The following is a 24,018-nucleotide window of genomic DNA, read 5'->3' as shown; positions in this document are numbered from 1 at the left end:
TCGCTTTTGCGATCCGGTCATGAGGCACGGAGACAATGATTTGCTATTTGAAAATGGAGGAATTATGATGCGTAGCGACAAAGCAACTTGACTGATACTGATCAGCAAGCGATGAAAGCAAGACAGTTCGAGGGAAGGGTGGTGTTGGTGTTTTGATCGTTGCACGGCTGCACGGCTCCAGGGGCTGCTCGACGTCGTACCCTATGCTGAGCGAGTCGGGAGCTCTTTTATTTTCAGATTCCAGACAATGAAATCGGGTGTCGTTTTGATATCGATGAGCCAGTGCCCCGGATACAGGTATGCATGCGTAAAGGGCCCGCGGAACCGTACCGAAGTTAAACTCACAAGTGACAGGGAACAATCTAACCCGTTGCCTACCGGTATCTCCATGGCCATATGATGCACCGATGCACCTCGACACAAAGGACGCCCAGCTCGCCTTTTGGTCCAGTAACATCATGGGAACTAAGAAGCTTCTTCACCTTCTGCAGCCATCACCTATGTTCTTTGGCTCATCTGTTAATTATGCTCAGGGTGTGTAGTGCCGTAGGTCAGGCAATTCTTCTTGATCTGACCCTATCAAGGTGGGATGCCCACTGAAGGCAGGAAGGCTCCTATTTGCCCACTTTCACACCAGGTTCATAGGCCTTGTGAAGTGCTATATATGCTTGCTGCAGGTCTAACGGTCGTCCCATCGACCAAGAACTTGAGATGGACCTTGATGTTGATGTTATGGAGGTAGAGTACGGGGAGGAGGAAGATTATGTCGACTCCGAAGACGAGTGCGATTGGGCTCAGATGATGGACCGTATCGCTGCTGACGCCTCAAGCGGACATGAAGTGTTCACTCCAGCTCGAGATGACAGGTCTTGTGGTCTGGTAGGTGTTAATCATGGCAGGACGGCCAGAAGAGACGTTCGTGAAGAGTCCAGTACGAGCACGACAGACATGGCCATCGACGATGGGGACTGGGTGGACATGGACAACGACGACGAGGCTTTTCTCCCAATGGTATTGCACCACATTGACCTCAACAAGGAGAACGAAAAGCAAGATACTCTTCCACGTCGACGTCCTCAAGCTTCGCTCGCGCCACCTCCTCTGCACTCCTCGCAAGGCCGCAACCGGCCTCGCTCTTTGCTGCCTCCCAAAACGCCCGCTGGAGTATTAAGGGAAGACGCTGTTATGGACGATGGGCGTCTCATACGGATATCGGATCATGTCCCATTCTTCGGCACGGATTCGAAAGGTCGGCCTCGTATCTGGCTACCCGACTACTTCGAGACTACATTTAGCGAGAGCGAGGACGAACCGCCAAAGGTTGTCCTTGTCGGATCTGAATTCGTTCGACCACGGGATATACCGGATTTCGGCGGCTTTCTCCGTGACGAAGAGAACGAAGTCTTTCTCCTCGACGAGTCAGTCCGAGTACTGTTGATGGAGGGAGTGACAGTGAAGCCCGGATGGAGTCTTGTGTTTACGAACAAGGGACTTCCGTCCGGGCGAGTATCGAGGAGGTTAGTGTGTCGATATAGGGCGGAGCGGTCTACCTCTTCGGGAGAAGGTGGGCTGCGGACCTTTTTGGAGGACGAGGTCCCTGAATGGTGCTTCGGATACTGCGTCGCTGACAAAGTCCTTCGCGACGACTTCCTGGATCGGGAAACCCGACCAAGGATAAATGGCTCTCGATATCGGTTATTAGACGCCTTTTGTGGAGCTGGCGGAGTGAGCCGAGGAGCCCTGATGGCCGGCCTGGACGTGGCATATGGCTTCGACTTTGATGAAGATGCCATTCGCACATTTCGGGCGAATTTTGCGGTACCACCGTTACGTGGTGAGGCTATTTGGGTTACTAACAACTACCCCTTTCGGCTTGGTGCGCTAGCTAACTGAACACTTCCCTGGTAACAGGCCTCCGCTGACAATTTTATCCCCGTCGTTGAGACACTGTCCAGGAGGGTTGATATCTGTCATATATCGCCGCCATGTCAACCATTTTCCGCAGCACATACTACGGCCGGCAAGAACGACGACGCCAACCAAGCAACATTATTCGCAATTGAGCCGCTCATACGCCAAGTCAAACCTCGCATATGCACCCTCGAAGAAGTGCCAGGGATAACCTACAGCAACAGTGTGGAGTACTGGCGATCTGCAGTGAGAATGTTTCTTGATGCTGGGTATTCTACGTCGTGGAGGATCCTAAACACAGCGCATTTTGGGGTCCCCCAGAAAGGTCGGAAACGGTTGCTACTTTTGTGTAGCTGTCCAGGGCAGGAATTACCTGCGTTTTCCACGCCAACCCATTCGCCTGTGGGTGGTGTTGATCGTCTTTTTCCACCCAGGACGTTACGAGAAGCATTGACCGGTATAACTACTACGAATGGGCATTCTGTTAACGTCAACCAAGTATTCGACAACATTGGGTTCAAGGCTCACATGTTACCGACATGGGACGAGCCGTACCCGTGGTCTGTTATGACCAGTATGCCTAATCTGCACCCAGGTTTGTCTTTTCCAGACTACGAGCCACAAGAATAATTGACGGATGTGACTTTAGACGGGAGGCGGTTCACTCTGCGAGAAGTAGCACGTTTACAGTCCTTCCCAGACGATCACCTCTTCCCTCCCGAGATATCGAATCGTAGCATTGGTCGAATGAGTATGTACTCTCCGTTACATCTCTGAAGGCGAGAATATACTGAACATCTTGCAGTTGGCAACGCCGTGCCGCCTTGGTTCGCAAAGGCGTATCTGGAGGAGGTGAGGAAGACATTGGAGGAGACGGACAGGCAACCAAGAATAAGGAAGTGATATCAAAACGACGAACTCATAGCGTTCTAAAGTTATCTCCGACAGCAGATAACGTGAACCGTGAGAAATACTACGACGATACCAATTGTACTGTAAAGAGAGATGTCGGGACCAGAATCAATGGCAGAATCGCAAACCACTATCTAGGTTGACAATTACATTACCATACCTTTGACATCGACGCCGGCTAATTCGGCCTAGGCCTCTCGGAACCACCTCACTGCAAGCGGGTGCAGGGTCCCAGACGTCTTGCGTTCCCCGCAAAAAGTGACATCCATCTCCGATTTATTCTGACAATCTTCAAGTCAGACCAACTCAAGGGTAAAGACATCTCCTTCTGCTTCGCGTCTCTAGCCGTGCGATGCTGACGATGTCTTGACAGCTGCTGATTCTCCAGTACTAAAAGCGACGTCACTTTATTAATCAACGTTGATTATTTAGCAGGATCTGTGAAGGGCAGGTAACGATGGTAAGCAGGGTCAGAGATCGCTTGTATTGAACATATTTTTGATCCATATTCAGGCTCAAACAATCAACCACACATTCAACTCCCTCCTCAACCGCATCATTTCAAATCCCAACGCCGAAGCTCCGAAAATTCATAATGCCTTACGCATCGGTATCTTATGCGATGAATCATTCGAGTGCGTCACCTCTACAACATCGAAATACAAAAGCTGAAAAGTTGCTTACAGTCCCGAACACATCATCATCCCCGCCCGCACAAAATCCGACCTCAAAATCACTGCAATCGCAACCCCCGATCCCGCCCTAACCCAACGACTCGGAAAGACCCACTCAATCCCCCGTACCTACGATACCTACGCCCATCTCATCCGCTCCCTTCATATTGACGCCGTATACATCGCTCTCCCTTTCCCTCAACGCCACGCCATCATCCTCCAATGTATCAGGAAAGAAATGCCAGTCCTTTGTGAAGGACCCATCTCCGTGTCCGGTGAAGAAGCACAAGAAATCTACTCAAGGGCCGCCGAGAAACAGTTAGAGGAAGGTGGAAAGGGGGTATTGATTCTCGAGGATCTGTGGGTATTGGCACACCCCGCAACCCACCGCGCCCGCGAACTCGTCCAAAAAGCCGGGACCCCAGTCCGTGCCACCATCAAATGGACCGCGACAGACGGAATAGACGCAACATCCATGACCCACCAATGTCTCTCCCTCCTCCGCTTCCTCATCGGTTCCGAAGTCGCGGACGTCACAACCTCCGAAGTGAGGCGGAATGCAGCGGATGGAACTTTGGCTGATGCCGTGACTGCTGAACTCCGCTTCATCAACGGCTGTATTGCAACCCTCGAAGTCGACACCCGTGTCGCCCCTACAAGCCCCGTCGGATTCCTAGGCGGGTTGGGATTGGGTAAGAAAGAAGATGCACCAACCATCGAGATCGACTGCGAACACCAAAAAGTTACATACTACAACGTACGTTTCCCACCCTTTCTCTCAACAGACAAGACTAACAATGTGCCACACAGTTTACCACCCCAAACATCTTCAACACCCTGTCCCTAACCCCTCTCCCCCCCATTACCGACCACGTCTACTCTGGCACCCCCTGGCCATCATACCCCACCGAGTCAGCTTGGACTCCGCATCGCTTTGTGTTGGAAGGATTTTGTTTGGGGGTCAAGGGGAGGAGTAGTGGAGCAAGTCCGTGGTGGGTGAGACGGGAGTTTAGTGAGAGTGGGGTTGATGTTCTTGGATTGGTTTTCGGGAGGGGAGGAATGGTCCTTGGTGGGGGAATGGGTGGGGCCGAGGCGACGTTCTCGATTGAGTGAAGCAGCTGTTATGATTGGCATGTTTCGAAGGATACCCAGATATTACCAACATTCACTTAGGATAGCTCAAATAGTTCAGACGAACGAATCTCTCTGCATTCAATAAAAGTGCTAAATAACTGCAATTGCAAGTCCCATGCCGAACAAGTTCCCTCATGAACACCGCATTAAACATATCCTTGTGCCAAGTGTAACCCAATAATTATACCCAAAATATAAATAGCATGAACATCCAAACCTTCTCTCTTTCGCTCTTTCTGTCTCCTATCGTACGCTCGTTCTTGAAGGCTCTATTTGCCCATTCCTCTTTCTTCTCTAAAACCGATCAACAGACTCCCCACGCCAATGTCCCCTCTCACTCCTAAACTGCTCCATACTCGGACTCGTCCTCACACTCGTACCGGCACCAGCCATCCTTGAAGGTGTCGTACTCCTCAAGGCAGCCCCAGCAGCGGCAGCAGCCAAGTTGCTATCACCACCGGCAGAGTAGGCAACACTCGGTGCACGTGTACTAGGAGCATAGCTATGCCCAGTGGTAGGCCTCGAGTTCTGGTTGGTCGCGAGTGATTGCGAGGGCGCGAAAGTGACGGGCATCTTGTTCAAGTCCGCGGTACTAGATTGTCCGGAAGAAATCCCGGTACCGGACGAGACGTTGGATTGGGATGCGTAGGCGTACGTCGGCTTAGGTGCGTACAACGTCTCCTCAGATCCCACATCCTCACCATCCAAAGGTCCACGACGAACACCATACGCACTGGCCGGAGCCCCCTGGGGCAATCCCTCGGGCGGGATAACACTTGTGCTCATCCTCGCATCCGTCTCATGCGTAAACACCCTCTCACGATACTTGTGATGCCTATTCCTGAACCTGGCCGGAACCTTATCCTCCGGCAAGGACGCGATGATGGCGAAAAAGACGTTGATAACGATGAAGGTGACAAAGATGATCATCGTGATGGCTTGGATGACGATGAGGACGATACCGAGGACGGTACGCGGGATAGAGGCGAAGTTGAAGTTATCGACAAAGATGAAGATGATGATCAAACAAACCGTCCTGACGAGCGCAATCAAGATCGCGATAGCGTTTGCGCGACGACCGGCATACGGCCTCCAAAAGACCGTGAGCACGAGCAAGACGAGCTCGAGTAACATCAACACCAAAGCTTGAGCGAGAGAATGTCCCTGAGCGAGCCCCAACACGAGAGCCTGGAAGAACTCAATCGTGAAGAATACCATGAAGAACCACCAGTACTGGTGCTTGAACTGGACGTACATCCATCCCCACCTTTTCAACGTACGTTCATCGTCGTACAGCGGGTGTCCCACGCGTCCACCCAACTCCTTGTTCCGTCTTGTAAATGCAATCTGGATGATATGGAACGCCGCAAAGAACAGCGTAATGATAAAAATACCCAACACGAGACCAGCAATGATCTTGGGCCCGAAAGCATCCGGAAGAGTGAGCTGATAAATCGACAATGTGACCATCGCAAAGAAGGCAATCAGCATCAACCTCAACACTGTCACACCCAGGAACAACAACCAATTCTGCCTAAACGCCGACAACCTCCTCGCCTTAACGATCTTCATCTTCGCAAGAACCTCCATAATCACCTTGAAGGCAACAACAAAGACAATGACACCAGCAACAACAACCAAAAACCAAATAAACGCAATCATGAACAGATCCGTAGTCGTAGTTCCAATACGTGTAGCGAGACCTTGCATGCCCTTGTAGTGTCCGGGCGTGGGCATGCCTGGCTCGATTTCCTGTCCGTAAATCGCACGTTTGGCGACACCACCCGTGTATACCCCCTCATAATTGCCGTTCGTGCCGTTACGGAACCGTTGGACTGCGGATTCAATTCCAGAAGCTGGGATGATTCCAGCGGACCACGCAAAGTTCGAGGCCCAGGATTCGAAGATAACGGGATAAACCACGGAGACTGCGCCCGAGAACGCGATGAACTGGAAGAATGAGAAGACGGTGAATGCCGAAGGTGAGGAATGTGCTGCAGCGGCTTGTGCATCCAACGGTCTACTCGCCTCTGCAACAACACTGTAGAATGACGACAAACACGCCACCACGGCCAATATACCCGTAATCCACGAGATATACCCATGCTTAAACGTCTGTCCATTCGAAAGCGTAGAGGTGAGACACGCAACCTCCTCGTTTGTCTCGTTATTGTAAAGCTTGATCGTGACTTGTCCATCGAAGTCCGGGATATGGAAGGCGATAGTGGGGATCTGTTTCGCCATGCTGGGCGTGATCGGCAAGAGACCAAACGCATCAAACTCCTCCGTACTCAACGGGCACAGGCCGTCGATGTTGACCCTACACGGATCGAACGAAATATTCCATCGAGTCTCGCCATAAGCAAACACGTCGATCGAAGCAGTGACATACTGTGTCGTCGTCAACGAATGACCCTTAATATCGAAGATGATGGACAAATTGTGTTCATAATACGCCGCCGAGAACTGGCTCGCGTCGAGAATGGAGTTCTCGCTGCACGATCCAAATCGCTCAGTTCTGATAACGGAGTACCCATAATTCTCCCCCGTATCCGACTCTGCCGAAACGAACGCGAGGAGCGCGAGCCACACGGCCAAAATGAACGAGGAAATCGAGGTGATCCTCATTGCTCCCTGTGTAACGTTCTAATGAAAAACGACCGTCGTTGGAAAGCGAACTGTGGGAGTGTATGCTGGTTGTCTTGTCGGTCGTTGAAGGGTCGTTGGTTGTTGGATGGGCTGGTCCTCCGAGATTTACCTTTATTTGTCTGGTGAGACTCGGTGACGGCAGAGGCTTCGGGGCGCGCGAGTCCGATTGCCGTCATGAAACTATGCCAAGCCACGAGCGAAGAGAAGAGCATCATTGCAGAGATTTACGAAGGGGCTCAGCTTCTAGATCTTGTTTGTTGTTGAAGGGGTTGGATAGGGGGTCGAGGAGGGAGAGCATTCATGAGCACAGACGCTGGCCGGGACCCGGGATGACCACTGCATGTCGATGATGCGAGTGTAAACAGCCGATCACCTCCAAGAATTAAACTCACGCCTTGGCCATTCTTGGCTTGAAGCTTCGAGCAACGGGAAGGGGCCGTTGACTCTCGAGGATGACGAGCATAGCGGATGGCATCCTCGCAAGCGTTTGAACAGGACTTGGCATGCAATCTATGCTTGAGCTTGGTTCCGAAACTCGCTGCTTAATACGCATAGTCTACAAGGGTCTTCCCACGTTCATTGCCATCTTCCACGACCCGTGCGGGGACTCTCTTCTTCGTCTTCCCTCCGGATTCTTCCCCTTCAATCACACGTTACTCGATTCAATGTCCTCTACAACAACCCCTTCATCTCCTTCATAAACGCATCATACTCCTCATCAACCTCCGGCGCCGCATTCACCCCCTTCTTCTCCAGTCCTTGCCCTCCTCGCACCACCACATCCGCTTGCACTTGAGAAACGGCCGGTCTAGAAACAGGCATGTGCCGCCGTACAGCAGCAGGCACAAATCCAGCCGCAATCGTCTCCTTCTGCAGATCGCGAAGAACCGGCGCAGCTTCATACACTGCTTGTACTGGTCCTGTTTCCACTTCCTCCTTATTCTTCTCTTCCTTCGGTTCTCTTTGTTGAGGCATAGGTATATCCACCTCCTCGTCGTCGCTGACTTCTTCATCCGACAATCGTGGCGGCGTACCCGGCGGCATAGGAATCGCAAGCACGGAACTCGTCGTACTATCCGCATCGCTATACTCCCCATCCCCACCCTCCTGCTCTCGTTTATCCTCCTGCCCAATCTCCCGGTACGGCATCCCAGGCGGCGGAACACCATACGGATTAAACACCGGATCGTAGTATATCGACTTCTTCGGATCTTTCGGGATCCGTGGTTTTGGTGGGTTGCGTTCGCGGCGTTCTTGTCGTTCTCGACGGCTGCGGTCCTGCTCTTTTGTACGATCGCTTTCGATGATCGGTCCTCTTTCCCTTCTTTCGCCATCTCTGCCTTCCCCTCTACCCAGCCGTTCCCCAGCTGGCGCTGTACTGATCCCAGCCGCTGTCCGCGCCCTTTCAATCTTCCTCAACTCCCCCTCCAACCCCTCCAGCACTCTTCTATCTCCCGTCCCCAGTCCAGCTCCTTCCGAACTCGCCTTCAATTCCGCTATCTGCGCCCGAATTCGCTCCGGATTCCGTTTCGCGTATCGTTCATCCTGCGCTTTGCGTTGTTGGGTTTTCCCGGCGCGAATTTGACGTTGTTTGTCTGCCTTGTGTTTTGCGAGGGCAGGGTTTAGGGTGCGTTCTTTTGGCATTGTGAAGAAGTGGCGAGGAGAGGGAGTGTAACGTTGACAAACGGGTGATGTGTGTTGATGCACGACGACGTCGGTACGTGATACCGAGTTTAGAGGAGTTCGAGAGAGCGGGTTGGAAAATCGACAAAGCTTCTTTTTATAACTTTAAAATTACTGTAAAATGTCTTTTGAAGCACCCACGTCATCACATCTGGCCCCCCGATAACCTCGCAGGATCTCTGTCGATAACGCACGCCTTCCATCGATATCAAGGCCTAAAGCCACCGGCGACACTTTCGCTCCATCTCCATCTATACCCCTATCATTCCTTACAGTTCACCATCACCATGCGCTTCTCTGCCTTGGCGCTTCTCTCAACCCTCGCCGCCCTCCCCGCCGTCCTCGGCTATGGCCAAACTCTCGAAGAAGCCGGCATCGTCGCACGCCGTCTCGTCCGCGAAGAAGGTCTCGCGAACTTGATGTCGGTATGGCAACCCGAAGTCAACCAAACTTTGGAGGGTGCGCCGATGGGACTCATGGTATATCACTTCATCAATGCTTCGACCTATACGGGGGGATGCTGACGAGATGGGTTGACAGACGTATATCGCGGACTGCGATGGTGACGGAAACCCGAGTTTGTTGATCATGAACCTCGAGCCAGCGTATGTGTTCTCTCCCATGCTGTTTTGTTGCGCAAATCTGACACGGGGAAACACAGCTACCGAAACTGGGCTCACGGCTCCTCCCTCACCCTCTCCATCCGTGAACACCCGCAGCACCCTGTCTACTCCCTCGCTGCTGGTCCCAGAATGTATGTGATTTTGTTGTTTCTGAAGGTCATTGATTGATAACATTTTCACAGGAACCTCTTTGGTAACATCACCGAAATCACCACACCCTCCGAAAACAAACGTATCGAATCCTGCTTCCTGGACGCACATCCTGATGCGGTTGAGTGGATTCCGAGCGCGGGTGTGCATTTTGGGAAGTGGTATACGTTTGAGATTGAGAAGATTTACTTTTTCGGTGAGTCGAACCCCCCAATTAACCTTACAAGAAGACACACGCAGGCTGACAGATGAACACAGGTGGGTTTGGGAATGTTTCGTATATTGGGTTTTTGCCGATGGAGTATTTCAGGAATGCGACCGAGGATGTTGAAGTTGTTGAGGGAGGTGAGAGGAGCGGGCAGATCACTTTCCAGGCGTGAGGTGTGAGAAAAATGCAATTGACCAGCCGCGGGCGATAAAACTTGGAAGGAATGGAGCAGCTGGGCGCAGAATGGCCTGGAAGACAAGCTGTCCCTATTCTCGTTGCTCAATTTCGAATCCAATCACTTTGATAACTCGAGACTCATACAAGTCCAATTTTGCCGACTAACTTTACGCTTCGACGTCATTGTACGCAAGTATACCGTGTCTGTCCCCGCGGACCAAGTCCTCGCTCCAGAAAGCTTACCGTCGTCTACAAGTACTCCACCAATCGCACCCTTCCCAGTTTTTAAACCACAGATCAATCGCAACCAAGATGAACCAGCAATACTACCAGCAGGGCCAACAGTACCCAGGCTACGGCCAGGTCCCACAACAAATGCAAGCACCCATACAACAACAGCAGCCGCAAGAGAAGCACCATCACCATCTTGGGCAGAAGGCTGGTGGGGTTGGGAAAGCGCTCATGAATGCGGCTGTGTGGTAAGTCTTGAGTTACCGGGAGTGGTGATCGCGAGAGGTAGGATGGTGGCTAATTGGATGTGTAGGGGATTCGGTGCAACGCTCGGAGCTGATGCTGCGAATGGGGTCTTCAATGGGATTAAGGAGGAGTGGCATAATCATTGAGAAGGTTGATGGGGTTTGAACTGTACGATAGGTGGTTGAGGAGTTTGTGAAGGTTAGGAGCAGAATGGATACCCAGGAGAAGGCAATTGCTAGTTTCTTGTCAAATGATCCAGTCAGTAACATAGGCGGTGCGTATTGACTACCCGGGAATCCACCTATGAGATCTACAAAGTCGTCCGGGTGTGTATTTGTTTGGTAAAAGGAATTCGCCGAGATTGTCGGTGTTCGCACATATCGCAACTCCGATAGACGCCATGGTGTCGATATTCGTATCAGGGCCATGGCAGAATGTCGTCCGAGTCGCAACATCGCTGGAGCCTTCCACACAACCAGACACACATAGATCACAATCACAACCACGAACAGCACAGCACAGCAACCATTTTTCGGTCCCGAAAAGCACAAACGCCGTCGTATTTTGATGAGAAGGTAAAAACTCAGCTCCATGCTTCGGATCGTACAATTGCATTTGCGAATCACGCGATCGGAAATCAAGATCGTCCTCAGTGTTATAAGACGTAATGAATTCGCATTCCAACAAAGAGAATCAAAGACCCAAAACTCCGTGCAATCGACTTTCTCCCTTTCCCTGCTGACTCCGAACTTCTATCTGACAATCAATCCCATGCATTATTGAGTTGAAGTGTCGATTTAAGCGGAAGCGGGAGCGGGGTTCATCTAGACAGATTCATTCAGCACTGTTCTTGAGAGAGAGAAGATGTGGTGTAACATACCCTCCTCTTACCACCAGTAAGAGTGACGTTGACGAAGCGACGGTTGTAGACCATACGCTTGTAGGCGCGGCCCTTGGGGGTCTTCTTCTTCTCCTGCTTCTCAACCTTGGGGCACTGAGACTTAACCTTACCGGCACGAGCGAGAGATCCGTGAACCTTTCCTGTACATAAGATTAGTATTTCGAACGTGTATTCGAGGTTCGTGTGCTTGAAAGGCAGGTTGGGCAGTACTCGGCAATCGGTGGTCGAGGGTTGATTACGGTTTTCCAGGTCGCTGATGCCGAATCGTCCTCCCCTTCGTCGCAAATAACTCCTTCACACCTCGTTCCTCATCCCAATCTCCGCTCTTCAACATCCTCGTCTCCTGGTACCATCGCCACGCCCCCAGGACCACCCAGACACATCCACCCATCCATCCTCTTCCACCGCCGAAGCCACCCATAAAACCGCACAAACCGAGACGAATTGACGAGTACTGACGAGCCCGCCCCTCAAGCAACACGAAATGACAGCACTTACCCATATTTGCTGACTGGCGATGTGGACGACGATTCTCTTCGTGGCGTTGCCGGACTGATTTTGATGAAGATGCACCTAGCCACGCAAGCTGCAGGGTAAAAATAGGAGTTGGATTAAATGCGCAAGGACTAAATAAAGCGAGCGCGAGAAAAAGAAAACAGACCAGAATAAACAGTAAGAATACTCCAAACGCCCAGTGTATCATAGTGTATCATGCCTTGTTATGCATGGCAACCAAGGCTGCAATAGAACACTCAATCGTCTCGATCTCCAAGTGTGCCGCAGCAATCATAGACATGCTCTTCGGTCCTCGCGTCGTACTTCCATATACTGGGCCTGTGAGACCCATAACCGACGTCTCGCCAGGCTCGCCATGCACCACCGACATAACGTTTGCATACGTTTCCGAGACTCGGGGAGCAGGCTCGGCAGAGTAAGCCGTCAGCTGAGCTGCAGCAGCGGACATCCGAGCCTTGAGGATCGCGGGAGGAGTTGAGGTGACAGGGGTAGCAGCAATCTGCGAATCTTCAATAGGTGTAGGGATAAGATGATGTTCGATACGCTGTGCGTGAGTTAGCAGAGTTTCCTCTCATCTCGATTCCTTACGCACCTGAACCAGAGAGATAAACGCCGGCGACGCAACGGTCGAACATGCATAGCCAAAACACGGCTGCATCCGCACAGATGGAAGCAAATCTTCAGGCTGTGAATTCTTACTCAGTTCACTGCCAAAGGATATACTTGGATAAGATTCACATATGCCAAATGACTCGTAGCCTGCAACTGCATCTTCTGCTTATCCGTAAAGCACGGTACCAACAACCCCGCTCTCAACAACCTCGTCTGCAACGCAACATTCAACTGTTCCGGGAAAACGTATTTGTTAATCTGGTGGCGTAGGGAGCGGAGTGCTTCTCGGGTTGTCTTGAAGAGGGCGTCGCGTTCTTCGACGGAATAGTGAAGACCAGCGTGCCAGGGGAATTTCGTGAGGACGCTGATGAGATGGTCGTACGGTCGGTTAGGTCGATATGGGCCAGGACGTTGCTGTATCACTATGAGTCAGCCCCCCTTTCATCGACAGTACGATAAGCAGTCCTCACCCAATCTTTCTTCGCACGACACGCCGCAAGGATACTATCCAACTCCTCCCTCGTTATCAACTTCCTCTGAACACCACCGTCCTCAGTGCGCCTTTTCTTGCTAATCCCATCGACTGGCATCTGAGGTGGCAAGTACAAGTTACCTCCCTCCCCGAAAGTCCCATCCCATTGTGGGAATACTGCATGCATCAATTCCGCCTGAGAGCAAACACTGACAAGAACCTGGTTCCCCATTATCGTCTGTCCGTTAGAAATCGAGGCATAGACAGCTGCAGCCTGATGATGGACGAACTCCAGATAGATGGTATCCGAGACCTTGAATGCGGCGGAAAGAGCATGAGGGTGGCGGAGGATGTGAATGGGAGTGCCATAGTGCGTATAAGGAATAATAGATGTGTGAGCCTGGGTTCCGAGCCAAGCATGGACGTCAGCGGGTGTGATGCAGTGTCCAGGAGCACCCGCAACGGCTCCTAAGGATACTCATCTTGACAACGGCCCAGTTCGGCGGATGAGCAGCGTTGACGAGCGGCATGAAAAGGCCATATCTGTCCTTGGTCGTTGTTACCGAGGCGATGGTTGGTACATCTCCGGGATAGACAGCTGGCGGTGGAGAAGGAGTAAATGTAACGCTCAGTGATAAAGATGACCTTCGTTCCGGGAAAAGACTCGCTTTGGGAGGGCGAGCCGGCACCGGGCTAAAAAGACTGTCCTCTCCGGAAGCAGGCTTTGTCTGCGTAGATGGAATCGTGAGATGAGGAAGACTGGGCAGCGCCCTGAATGATGCCTTCTGGAAGTCTTGCCTGCCCCAGTCCTCCTTCCCTTGGTCGAACCCGCTTTGATGGGCTTCTCCGGACCATAATCTCTTGATCTCAGGGTCACTCGAGAAATGGCGAAGCCCAAGACTGGGCCTTACCGGCTTCATGGGAGAAACCGGAGGTGAGGCCGCTGCAAAAGCAGGCTTGTTGATACCGAGGCGGGGCATCACCTGAATCTGCTTGCTCTCCGGGACGACCCTCGTACTGACGTCCACCAGTCGAGATAGGGTTTTCTGTATGCCCCGTCAGTATCCCAAGGAAGATCAAGGTAACAGAGTCATACCTTTCCGCAACACGAACAGCCCAAAGCCTCACCTTCAACCCGCCTGAACGCAGTAAGACAAGGACCACACATTTTGTGCTTGACCGTAACGTCCTCCAACGTCGTCTGAGCAGCATACACCATCTCACGCATGTTCCTCATTTCACTGAGCTCAGCGCTGACAGATTCGTAACTTCCGTGAGGCGGCATTGCCTTGACCGGGGCAAGGCACGCAAAATGGGGTGGGCGAACGGGAGGGATATTTGGTGGTCCGTGCATTGGTATGTGGATGGAGCGTGTTGATCTCGGAGACGAATCTGGAGTGGAGTATTTGCTCGAAGGCGGGAGGGGCTTCATCCATTCAAACCTCAGAAGTGATTCCAACGACGTCTCATGTGGTTCCCTCAGACCCTCGGACACAAAGCTTGGCAATGGTGCAGGCTGTGTCAAAGGACTTCCAGAGCTGCTCGCACACGCAGGGTTGTTCAGCCTGCGCGGTTCGAAAGGAATGATTTCATCCGTGTCAACGCTCGCCGCCATCGTCGGGCTAACAATGCGACGCAGCAAAGGGCGCTGGGGATTCCTCGGTGCAGTCAGAACACTTAATTCTGGGCGTATCATTGTGCGTCGAGGAGTTGTAGGAGCTGAACGAGCGATGTTCGCCAGGATGACCGGGAACCTGTGGTCCGCAGGACTCTCAGCTAGCATTCAGTCAGCATACATCCCATGAAATGCTCTACTGAAACTCACGAAGTTCAAAATAAGCCGTATTCGGGGTCTTCAGAGGGAAGATATCACCGATAATCGGACTGACTCCAACATCCGACGGGCTCAACACACTCTCGTAACTGGAAGCGGTTGACGACCCTTGACCCAGTTCCGGCATTCTGTCATCGACTAAACTGTCGACTAAGCTCTGAATCTCAATCTCTATACTGGGAGTTAGAGGTACATCAATATCGAGCCTTGTGTTCGAAGCCATCGAGGTAGCGAGGGTAATAAATGCCGCCGTCGACTTCAGGTATCACCAGCCAAAAAAGCTTAGATCAGTACTTCACAAACAGAAAAGAATGAGCAATGAGAAAAGCGAATGAGCTCTGAGTTCCGTGATTGTCTGGTAAGGTGGAGATGGAGGTGAAGGGCCGGTGAGAGCAGCAGGGTGGTGGGGTCCTCGCGCATGCAAGGGCTAGCCTAGTTTTTCTCACGGGTATCTATCTGCCTGGGATCCACACTTCGAATGTGAGAGAAATTGCAATTACTGATTAATAAAGACAAAGCAAGTACATGAACTATAGCCCCACCGCCACCAACCAGTATAAAACCCGAATCCAAACCCAACCTTCTCATAGTCCTGTCAATATACCCCCCGTGCATCTCAAACAACCCTACTCCCCCTTCTCAACCCTCCCAAGCCACCTCCACCCTCAACCAAATTTCCCTTCTCATCCATCCTCCCCATCTTCCCCGCCATCATCTTCAACATCCTCGGCGCATCCAAATCCTCGAATCTCACGATCACGAACCTCAAATTCCCGGGGTCCGCATTGGCTTCCGTCGTGAGGAACTCGTCGAATTCGGACTCGGTGTTGAGTACATGGGTCGACACAGACGAAGCGGAGGAATCAGGGGAGGAAGAAGAGGCAGAACCAAAGTAGGAAAGCGTTGAAGAGTAGTCCCACCCGGTGTTGATAGCGTTATACTCACGCGTGATACCACGGATGTACTTCTCGACTGTGTAGCCGCGGTTATCGACGACGAAGATTGTTGCGCCGAGGTTGTACCGGACCAAGTTTGAGATTTCTTGGATACCCATCTGCAACGCACCATCGCCGACGACGCAGATCACCCTCCTTCTCCCTTTCGCTTCACCGTCACCACCATTCTCATCCGCGCCGTCGCCATTAGAAGCGACCGTCTCCTCCTCCTCGGCCTTTCTCTTCTTGGTATTCTCCTGGAACCCTTCAGCAGCAGCAACAGCAGCCCCAACCGTCGCCCCAACACTGAACCCAATACTCGCCCAGAGCCACTGAGACAACATCGTCGCTCCCCTCGGCAACCTTACATCCGCCGCTCCAAAACTCGATGTACCAGCTTCCACGCACAACACATCGTCTTCTCTCAACCACTTCTCGACACGAGGCCAGAAGTATGCATGCCTGACGAACTTGTCGGAAGCGGGACGGATGGTGGGGAGTGGGAGGGATAGGGAGGGGGAGGGTGGGATTGGTGCGGAGGAGGTGATGGGGGAGAGGGAGGAGGCGAGACGTGGGAGAAGGGATTTCATACCCACGCCTGGGAAGGTGGAGCCATCGACACTCGTCCAAGTCGCATGCAATTCCACCACGACCTTCCCCTCAAAATCCATACTCCCAAACCCAGTGTTAAAATCCGACGCAAGAGCCCCAATGGACAACACGAAATCCGCAGCCTCGACCGCCGTGCGGACGGGAGGGAGGGAAAGCGTTCCCATGTATGTTCCGGCGAAGGAGGGATGTTGTTCGTTGACTGACCCCTTCCCCATGGCGGAGACGAAGAGGGGCCAGGTTGGGAGGGAGGAAATTAGGTTGGAAACTTCGGCACTGATGTTATCGCGGGAGGCACCGGCGTCTGCAATGATAATCGGTTTGGAGCAGGAGGAGAGAAGACCGAGGACCTCGGAGATCACACGCATTTCGGCAGCGGAGAGGTTGTCGATATCCTTAACCAACGGCCTGCTCAAACCCTCCTTCTTGAGAGGCATCTCGACAAGATCCTGTGGTAAGGCGATATACACCGGTAAACACCTGCGAACACCAATCTCTAACGCCCTATCAATCTCTTCCGCCCTCGTAGTCTCAGACACTACCAGCATACTCCCCGAAATCTCCTTAAAGAAGGAGGAGTATAGGAGGGTCTGGTGGGGGTGGCCGAGGGAGTGGTGGAGGATTTCAGAGGAGGAGAGTTGGGATGTGGAGGGGAGCCCCACCAGGTGGATGAGGGGGATTTGTTCGGCGTAGGCTCCTGCGTGGGCGTTCATCGCGGATAGTTCGCCGACTCCGAAAGTGGTAACCAAGGCCTACACTCTTCCATTAGCATTTATTCAGGTGTTATAGACGGAGAGGAAGAGAGACGTACACCAGCTCCTTTAACACGTGCGTAACCATCCGCGGCATAACCCCCATTTAACTCATTAACCGCTCCGATCCATTTCATACCCGGAAAGTCCTCGACATAATCCAACGCAGGCAGATTGAAGTCACCCGGGACACCGAAGATTGAGTTGATGTGGAGGTCGTCACGGAGACGGTGCAACAGATACTGAATGAAGGGGAGAGTATCGCGCTCTCCTGTAGGCAGGCCTGGAGGCATATTGTATGTGGATGTATGCTGTTCGTTACTTGAAGAAAGGGGAGGGAGAGGTCTTTGTGTGTTGGGGCATGTGACTCGGCTGGGGCAAGGCAGGAACCCATCGTGGGAAATCTCACAAGGTCGTCAGGCAACGGCATTGCGGGGTGCGGGGTGGTCACGTGCGGCTATCGATAGCGCACGCAACCTCACCACCACCTCTGATCCGTCGACCCTTCAAAGCTTCTAATGATCGTCACTAAAGGTAGGATCCGCATCCTCCATACTGGAATTTGGCTGACAGACCCTACAGCTACCGACCCCTCCTCCCTTTCCAACCTCTCCGATTGGCGAACCACAAAGTTCGACCTCGACCTCACCGTCGACTTTGGCAAGAAGATCGTTACCGGAACCGTCGAGTTGGCACTCAAACCCACCCATGTTAACGTTACTGAGATTGTCTTGGATACGTCGTATCTGGATATCCACTCCATCCGTATCGGCGAAGAGGACGTCGATGACTTCACTTTGGACGAACGCAACACCCTCGGTTCAGCGCTCCACATTCCACACGTGTTGCGTACACGGATGGTAAACACGACGGTGCATGTCTCGATCAAATTCTCCACTACATCAAATTGTACCGCGCTGCAATGGCTTCCCCCAGCTCAGACATCCGGCAAGCAACATCCCTACCTCTTCTCCCAATGTCAAGCAATCCACGCACGATCCCTCTTCCCGTGCCAAGATACGCCCTCAGTCAAGGCGCCCTACACCGCACGCGTTCGGTCTCCATTGCCGGTCGTCATGTCCGCTCTCCGCACCTCAACCTCCTACGACCGCGATACTGGATTGACTGAGTACAACTTCGAACAACCCCTCCCAATCCCATCCTACCTCGTCGCCCTCGCATCCGGCGACCTAGCCTCCGCCCGTATCGGCCCCCGCTCGACGCTCTGGACCGAACCCAAAGAACTCCTCGCCTCAAAATGGGAATTCGAACACGACACAGAAGAATTCATCCGCACCGCCGAATCAACCGTGTCCAACTACGCCTGGCAAACCTACGACATCCTCATCCTCCCCCCTTCATTCCCCTACGGCGGCATGGAAAACCCCAATATGACATTCGCGACCCCGACATTGGTGAGCGGTGACAGGAGTAATGTCGACGTTGTCGCGCACGAGTTGGCGCATTCGTGGAGTGGGAATTTGGTTACGAATGTTAGTTGGGAGCATTTTTGGTTGAATGAGGGGTGGACGGTGTACCTTGAGAGGATGATTTTGAGGGGGATGCATGGGGAGGAGGCCAGACAGTTCTCCGCACTTATTGGATACCAGGCGTTGGTTGATTCGGTGGATGAGTTCAAGGAGCAGGGGCATATGGAGTATACTCGCCTCATCCCGGACTTGACGGGTTGCAAAGACCCAGATGATGCCTTCTCCAGCGTGCCCTACGAGAAGGGCTTCGCCCTCCTCTACCACATCGAGAAAACGATCGGTATGGACTTGATGGATGAATTCACGAAAGCCTATTTCGCAGAATACAGACTCAAAACCATCGACTCCTTCACCTTCCGCTCATTCCTCGAAAACTGGGTCAAGACCAACGGAGGCGAAGAGGTGAGCGAGAAATTGGCGAAAGAGATCGATTGGGAAGACTGGTTTTACGCGCAGGGCTTGGCAAAGGTTGATCCCAATTTTGACACTACGTTGGCGCAGAAGTGCTACGCACTGACCAAGAAGTGGGAGGAGGCGGACGACTCGACGTCGTTCTCGAAGGACGACATCAAGGACTGGCTCCCCGGCCAACTTGTCCTCTTCCTCGACAAGTTGGGTGCGCTGTCCACGCCCCTCTCCAACTCCAAAGTCGAGAAGCTCGCTGCGGCATATGACCTCCGCTCCTCTCACAACGCAGAAGTCCTCTCTCGCTACTACGCCGTCGCCCTGAAAAGCAAGTGGTCTGACGTCTATAAGGAGGTCGCTGACTGGCTCGGAACGGTGGGTAGGATGAAATTCGTGAGGCCCACGTATCGCTTGTTGAGGGAGTCGGATAAGGAGTTGGCTGTGAAGACTTTCGAGCGATTCAAGGACTTCTATCACCCAATCTGTAGAGAGATGGTCAAGAAGGATCTTGGCCTCTGAAGCACTCGAGAAGTTGAGTTAGAATAGTAATATTCGCAAACATCGTTCGAAAATGATATATGGGTAAAAACTTAAACAGCTGCAAAGAAATAGGATGTAAGAAAAACACAACGCGTACGTATCAATATCGTCTATGCCAATACCAACTTCTCCAATCTCCAAAAACCCCATCTACCATCGCACCCCGCTTGCGAAAACAAACTCCCGGCCCATTAAATGTAAAACACAGACCCATCCTCCGATTGCAGCAAGAAAACAAAAAGAAACAAAACTGGCCCAGGTGCGTAATGATATGTAGCCAGGAAAATCACAAAAACGGTCGACGACGACTTCACATCACCATCGTCAACCACTCCCATTCATCCGCCCCCGGACCACCAGCACCAGCACCATGGCCTTGACCACCAGGCATATGCATCGCCCCCATATTCGCAGGCATCGAGTTCGGCATACTCATAGACGCAAACTGCGCACCATTGTCATCCGCCATTTCCATTTCGGTGCCGTGCATTGCCTCTTCCCTCGTCTGATCCGTTCGCTGGCGTTTATGCACGACGTATTGAGCGGGGGTCGGTGTTGGCGTCGGTGTTGGCGTATGCTGGAGCGACTGCGGTTGAGACTGAGGTGGCATGTGGTGATGTTGACTCTGGTATGAACCAATGAAGGAGTTAGTGTGGTGGGCACCGAAACTGCCGGGAAGGGAGGTCGGCATGGAGACGTTGTCATCTGGTGAGGTACTTGCGGGGATTGCGATTGCTGCGGTGTTGGACTGGCCCATTGACATCGACAGTGCAGGAGAACTACTCAAACTCGTCATCTTGAGGGATTGCGCAAGATTCCCGGTAATGCTTCCCGCGGAGTTCTTCCTGGAAATGGGCTTCTTCGCGGCTCGCGAGCCAGCACCAGCACCAGGTACAGCAACTGGACCAGAACCGGACTGCGGTGCAGCCGTGTTAGAGCTGGAGGGGTTTCCTCTGTTACGCTTCTTGATGACATCCGTCTTCAGTGATAGCGGACGCACGACGCCATGCAACTTCAAGAACAAACCACAGGCATTACACAACGGCTGTCCCTCGGGGTTCCTTCTCCATAACGGAGTAGTAGTCGTCCCACAGTTCGTACAACTCGTGACGCCATTCTGCGACTTGCCAGCCTTCTCAGCTTTCGTATCAGCTGGCGGCGTGTTCTTGTCACTCGCACTCGCCGGCGACGCACCCTGACTCGATGCTCCCGCAGAACCCGTTCCGCTAGCAGTGCCAGGGGGTAAGGACCGATGCACCTCAGGCGGCGAACACGGGTTCGACTGTGCCCGTTTCGCAGCGGCACTCATAGCCTCCTTCGCCATCGCCATCGTGTTGGGCGTCGAGTTCGTTCGCTGGATGGCCGCCTTACGACTCCGTCCAGCTCCAGCCGAGATGGATCCCGTACGCCTGTGTGGTGCCGTGGTAGGCATGGGACGCATATCATCCGGTGCGGCAATCGTGACTTTTCTCGTTGGGTTGGGTTGCGTGTGCATTGCCGCGAACGACGATACCGTCGGTGACCGTCCATAACTCGCACTAAACGACGAAGATCTCGAAGTATCGATTCCCATCGCGGTGCCAAACCTGGGGTTAACCATCGGCTGTGCCATCGGCTGAGACTCCGGTTTCTTCGGTACGTTGAACTGAAAATCACCATACTGCTGGTTCGGCGTGGTGGTACCACTGCTACTCCTCGATCCCCTTCCTCTCGCGCCTGAACCATCATCGTTCTCCTCCTCATCGCCAAACCCAAACGTGACATTCCTATGCGGTGCACCACCAAATCCCCCCGTCAATACTTGACGCGGGTTGACATGCTGCGGAAACTCCGCGATCGGACTTCCGTACTGACTCGTTGGCAGACTGGTCGGTGCACTCGCGCCGCCATCACCAGGGATATACACCTCATTATCCTGAGGCGAAAACACCATGTTCATATCGAAACCAGACTGGGCACTCCCCGGCATGAAAGACCCCGACATATGGTGTGACCCAAACGGCATATTGACCGATGAACTAACCGAGTGGTCCTGCGGATAACTCGGGAAATACATGCTATCCGCCGTCTCCTGCATCGCATACGGCGTGCTAACCCGACTCGTAGGCTGACTGCCCGGTGGTGAAAACACCTGTTCGCTCTGCACGGATGAAGAGAGACTGTTACACATCTGCGGGAAACTGCTGGGTTGGTGGAAAGAGTTGGAGAAGGAGAACGCGTTTTGGCTGGGAATTGAGCCAGGATGCGGTGTGATAATTCCTTCCGGCCCTTCCATGGCGAGTGGGTCGAGTCCGTATGGGAAGTTTCCTGGGTGTGATGTCTGGAGAGGGAAGGATGGTGGTGCATCCGGTGGCTCGAGGTTGTAGACCGTAGGCTCAACCTCCGGATCATTGGGGATGGTGATACTCGCAAGCGGAGCAACCGGAGCAACCTTTGGCGAGAAATCTGCTGCGCGTTTGCGGTTCTGTTTCGATGGATCCATATCCGTCCCCTTCAACGCATGATGCAAATAACTATACTCTGGCCTCCCCTGCGAGACAGTCTCCATCTGCGTGTGCTCCAACACCTCGCCCTCCTTCAACGGGGGTAAACTTCCTCTAGACCCCGCCCCGATTGGAATCGCCTGACTTGTCGAATGGTTCTCCTCCAATGGTGACATGGTACCACTGGGTGACATATTGACAAGATCATCGACAAACATGGCGTCTGGGTCGTTGTTGGTGTAGTTGTTTCCGAACGAGGAGGATATTGACGCCGAAACAGTAGCGTGCTCAATCGAGTTTCTGCGGGATGCTTCCGCACTTCTGTAATGTCCAATTAGCCAAAGGCATTCCCATGCCGTGAAACGAACTAAGCATACCTTCCCGCCCTCTCCTCCGCCTCTTTCTTCTTCCTGAGGTTCATCGCCATCATCCTCCACGTCAAATTCTCCATTCGTGCACTATTCGGTAACGCCGTTTTCGCTTTCGCGTACATCCTCCATACCTGCGCCGCGAGTGGATCTTCCTTCGCCATCGCCATTTCCTCTTCAGTCGCTCCTCCTTGCATCCCCGAGGTTGCCGTTGGCGATGGTCGACTGTTCATGTTCATTCCAGCGCCTGTTTCCTGCGGCGACATTTGGAAATATGTATGGTCGAGTATTTGGTCGTGAGGGGAGCATACGGTGACTTGTGACGAGCCGGAGGTGTTGATTGATAGGTTTGGGAGTTGTTGGTTGGCGAAGGAGGAGGGGGATGTGGCGTCTCCGGATCCGAAGTTACTGCTGCTGAAGGACATGGATAGTGTCGGTTCTGCCTGTACTGCTTGTTGATGACTGTGATTAACGAGATGGGTGTAAGCAATTGAATTGAAGAGTTGGCGAACTTAGATTTCGTGCTCGTGCGCGGTGTGCGTGAAGGGTGTGATTTAAGTCGAGTCGCAAAGTTGAATGCTCGTTGTCGAACGTACAAGTGCCGAAACGCTAGGAATGAAGCTCGTGATTTCACGAGTACCGAGCTTTAACCGTTGACGTCCGAATGTGTGTTGCTTCTCGATCGATTGCGGCCGCAGTCGCAAGTTGAAACAAAGTGGGTACAGCTGGTGCCGACTGTTCGGTGCGTGGTGTTAAGCTCACAGAATGAGGAACACTGAAATTCTGCAAGTCCTCCGCGCGATTCAAGAATAAGCTCTCAACTCGCTAGGATGATGCTGAGAGTCCGGTCGTAGTTTGGAATGTGTCGCTTCAGGCCTGCCGTTTGTGTGATCGACCACTTTTTGCCGTCACGGGTCAAGGGTGCTGACTATAAGTCAAACGCAAGACAGCAGCTGGATGAGTTGCGTGCCAAAGGTTCAGTCCCACAAATAGATTGGAAGAGGCGGGAGCAGAGCGCGAGTGCCTCCGGACTTTTTCGCAAGGGTGTGCGGATTTGAGGTCTCTCAGCTGTCCCGGCGTCAAAATTAAGGTTGAAGAAAGTTCGGAGGTGAGCCGCTGACGCTGGTCGTGCTGATCGAATGTGTAAAACTCCGTCCGAGATCGAAAAGGTCCGACTGCTTCCTTGAACGACAACAGATCGATACAGGCTGGAGTACAGCAGCAACTGGCCAGATACAGCTCGTGCCTCTCCCAGGTAGACCTTGTGCACTAACGGTGTCGGTGCGGCACTCAAGCCTCCTTTAGCGCGACTGAATCCCCCGAAAATGGCACACAAAACCGGACGGACTAAAAGCTAGGGAAAGTCTACCTTGATTTTAGCTGGTTAATCGATAGGAGTACGACGGCTTGTGCTCGTGTGCTCTGCGCTTCTTTGCTTGCGTTTACGAGTGAATTGACCACGGGCACGGGGAGAGCGCTGACTAATTTGCCTGCCGGCCGCAG

General features: G+C 52.7%; 11 protein-coding genes across 11 annotated transcripts; 4 read left to right on the top strand and 7 right to left on the bottom strand.

The window, feature by feature from the left end:
* Positions 1-711: 711 nt before the first annotated feature.
* SAICODRAFT_22652 (S-adenosyl-L-methionine-dependent methyltransferase) lies at positions 712-2,814 on the top strand (the record flags this gene model as incomplete). Its single annotated transcript, XM_019166617.1, has 4 exons — positions 712-1,848; positions 1,912-2,506; positions 2,561-2,662; positions 2,717-2,814. The coding sequence occupies 4 exons, from the start codon at positions 712-714 to the stop codon at positions 2,812-2,814; spliced, it is 1,932 nt and encodes a 643-aa protein (XP_019027376.1).
* A 466-nt stretch (positions 2,815-3,280) lies between these two features.
* On the top strand, positions 3,281-4,610 carry SAICODRAFT_22651 (NAD(P)-binding protein; the record flags this gene model as incomplete). The annotated part of the gene is made up of 4 exons (XM_019166616.1): positions 3,281-3,283; positions 3,337-3,458; positions 3,510-4,254; positions 4,308-4,610. The coding sequence occupies 4 exons, from the start codon at positions 3,281-3,283 to the stop codon at positions 4,608-4,610; spliced, it is 1,173 nt and encodes a 390-aa protein (XP_019027375.1).
* A 948-nt stretch (positions 4,611-5,558) lies between these two features.
* On the bottom strand, positions 5,559-7,259 carry SAICODRAFT_51215 (TRP-domain-containing protein; the record flags this gene model as incomplete). The annotated part of the gene is made up of 1 exon (XM_019169042.1): positions 5,559-7,259. A coding segment is annotated over one exon (1,701 nt), but the record flags the coding sequence as incomplete, so codon positions are not given.
* Positions 7,260-7,475: 216 nt separating this feature from the next.
* SAICODRAFT_105401 (uncharacterized protein) lies at positions 7,476-9,101 on the bottom strand. Its single transcript, XM_019165263.1, has one exon. It carries the CDS (start codon positions 8,922-8,924, stop codon positions 7,953-7,955), a length of 972 nt encoding a protein of 323 aa, XP_019027373.1. The 5' UTR covers positions 8,925-9,101; the 3' UTR covers positions 7,476-7,952.
* Positions 9,102-9,250: 149 nt separating this feature from the next.
* On the top strand, positions 9,251-10,744 carry SAICODRAFT_22648 (uncharacterized protein; the record flags this gene model as incomplete). Its single annotated transcript, XM_019166614.1, has 8 exons — positions 9,251-9,442; positions 9,504-9,568; positions 9,625-9,717; positions 9,769-9,932; positions 9,995-10,081; positions 10,143-10,306; positions 10,404-10,600; positions 10,666-10,744. 8 exons carry the CDS (start codon positions 9,251-9,253, stop codon positions 10,742-10,744), a joined length of 1,041 nt encoding a protein of 346 aa, XP_019027372.1.
* Positions 10,745-11,475: 731 nt separating this feature from the next.
* SAICODRAFT_39829 (ribosomal protein S30) lies at positions 11,476-11,640 on the bottom strand (the record flags this gene model as incomplete). Its single annotated transcript, XM_019168624.1, has 1 exon — positions 11,476-11,640. A coding segment is annotated over one exon (165 nt), but the record flags the coding sequence as incomplete, so codon positions are not given.
* A 445-nt stretch (positions 11,641-12,085) lies between these two features.
* SAICODRAFT_105371 (uncharacterized protein) lies at positions 12,086-13,427 on the bottom strand. The gene is made up of 4 exons (XM_019165262.1): positions 13,098-13,427; positions 12,754-13,041; positions 12,608-12,700; positions 12,086-12,559 (listed from the first exon to the last, which is right to left on the bottom strand). Exons 1-4 carry the CDS (start codon positions 13,329-13,331, stop codon positions 12,209-12,211), a joined length of 966 nt encoding a protein of 321 aa, XP_019027370.1. The 5' UTR covers positions 13,332-13,427; the 3' UTR covers positions 12,086-12,208.
* Positions 13,428-15,398, bottom strand: SAICODRAFT_105366 (uncharacterized protein). Its single transcript, XM_019165261.1, has 3 exons — positions 14,925-15,398; positions 14,196-14,875; positions 13,428-14,145 (listed from the first exon to the last, which is right to left on the bottom strand). The coding sequence occupies exons 1-3, from the start codon at positions 15,154-15,156 to the stop codon at positions 13,525-13,527; spliced, it is 1,533 nt and encodes a 510-aa protein (XP_019027369.1). The 5' UTR covers positions 15,157-15,398; the 3' UTR covers positions 13,428-13,524.
* Positions 15,399-15,549: 151 nt separating this feature from the next.
* Positions 15,550-17,590, bottom strand: SAICODRAFT_68614 (pyruvate decarboxylase; the record flags this gene model as incomplete). Its single annotated transcript, XM_019170408.1, has 2 exons — positions 17,289-17,590; positions 15,550-17,229 (listed from the first exon to the last, which is right to left on the bottom strand). The coding sequence occupies exons 1-2, from the start codon at positions 17,520-17,522 to the stop codon at positions 15,550-15,552; spliced, it is 1,914 nt and encodes a 637-aa protein (XP_019027368.1). The 5' UTR covers positions 17,523-17,590.
* A 146-nt stretch (positions 17,591-17,736) lies between these two features.
* Positions 17,737-19,653, top strand: SAICODRAFT_68613 (leukotriene A-4 hydrolase). The gene is made up of 2 exons (XM_019170407.1): positions 17,737-17,763; positions 17,812-19,653. Exons 1-2 carry the CDS (start codon positions 17,748-17,750, stop codon positions 19,641-19,643), a joined length of 1,848 nt encoding a protein of 615 aa, XP_019027367.1. The 5' UTR covers positions 17,737-17,747; the 3' UTR covers positions 19,644-19,653.
* A 321-nt stretch (positions 19,654-19,974) lies between these two features.
* On the bottom strand, positions 19,975-22,781 carry SAICODRAFT_4441 (uncharacterized protein; the record flags this gene model as incomplete). The annotated part of the gene is made up of 2 exons (XM_019168778.1): positions 19,975-22,468; positions 22,525-22,781. The coding sequence occupies 2 exons, from the start codon at positions 22,779-22,781 to the stop codon at positions 19,975-19,977; spliced, it is 2,751 nt and encodes a 916-aa protein (XP_019027366.1).
* Positions 22,782-24,018: the final 1,237 nt, after the last annotated feature.

This window comes from Saitoella complicata (assembly GCF_001661265.1).
Source record: "Saitoella complicata NRRL Y-17804 unplaced genomic scaffold SAICOscaffold_1, whole genome shotgun sequence".
NCBI classification, from domain to species: domain Eukaryota; kingdom Fungi; phylum Ascomycota; class Saitoellomycetes; order Saitoellales; family Saitoellaceae; genus Saitoella; species Saitoella complicata.
The sequence above is the reverse complement of the archived record's forward strand: the minus strand, read 5'-3'. Positions and strand labels throughout refer to the sequence as shown.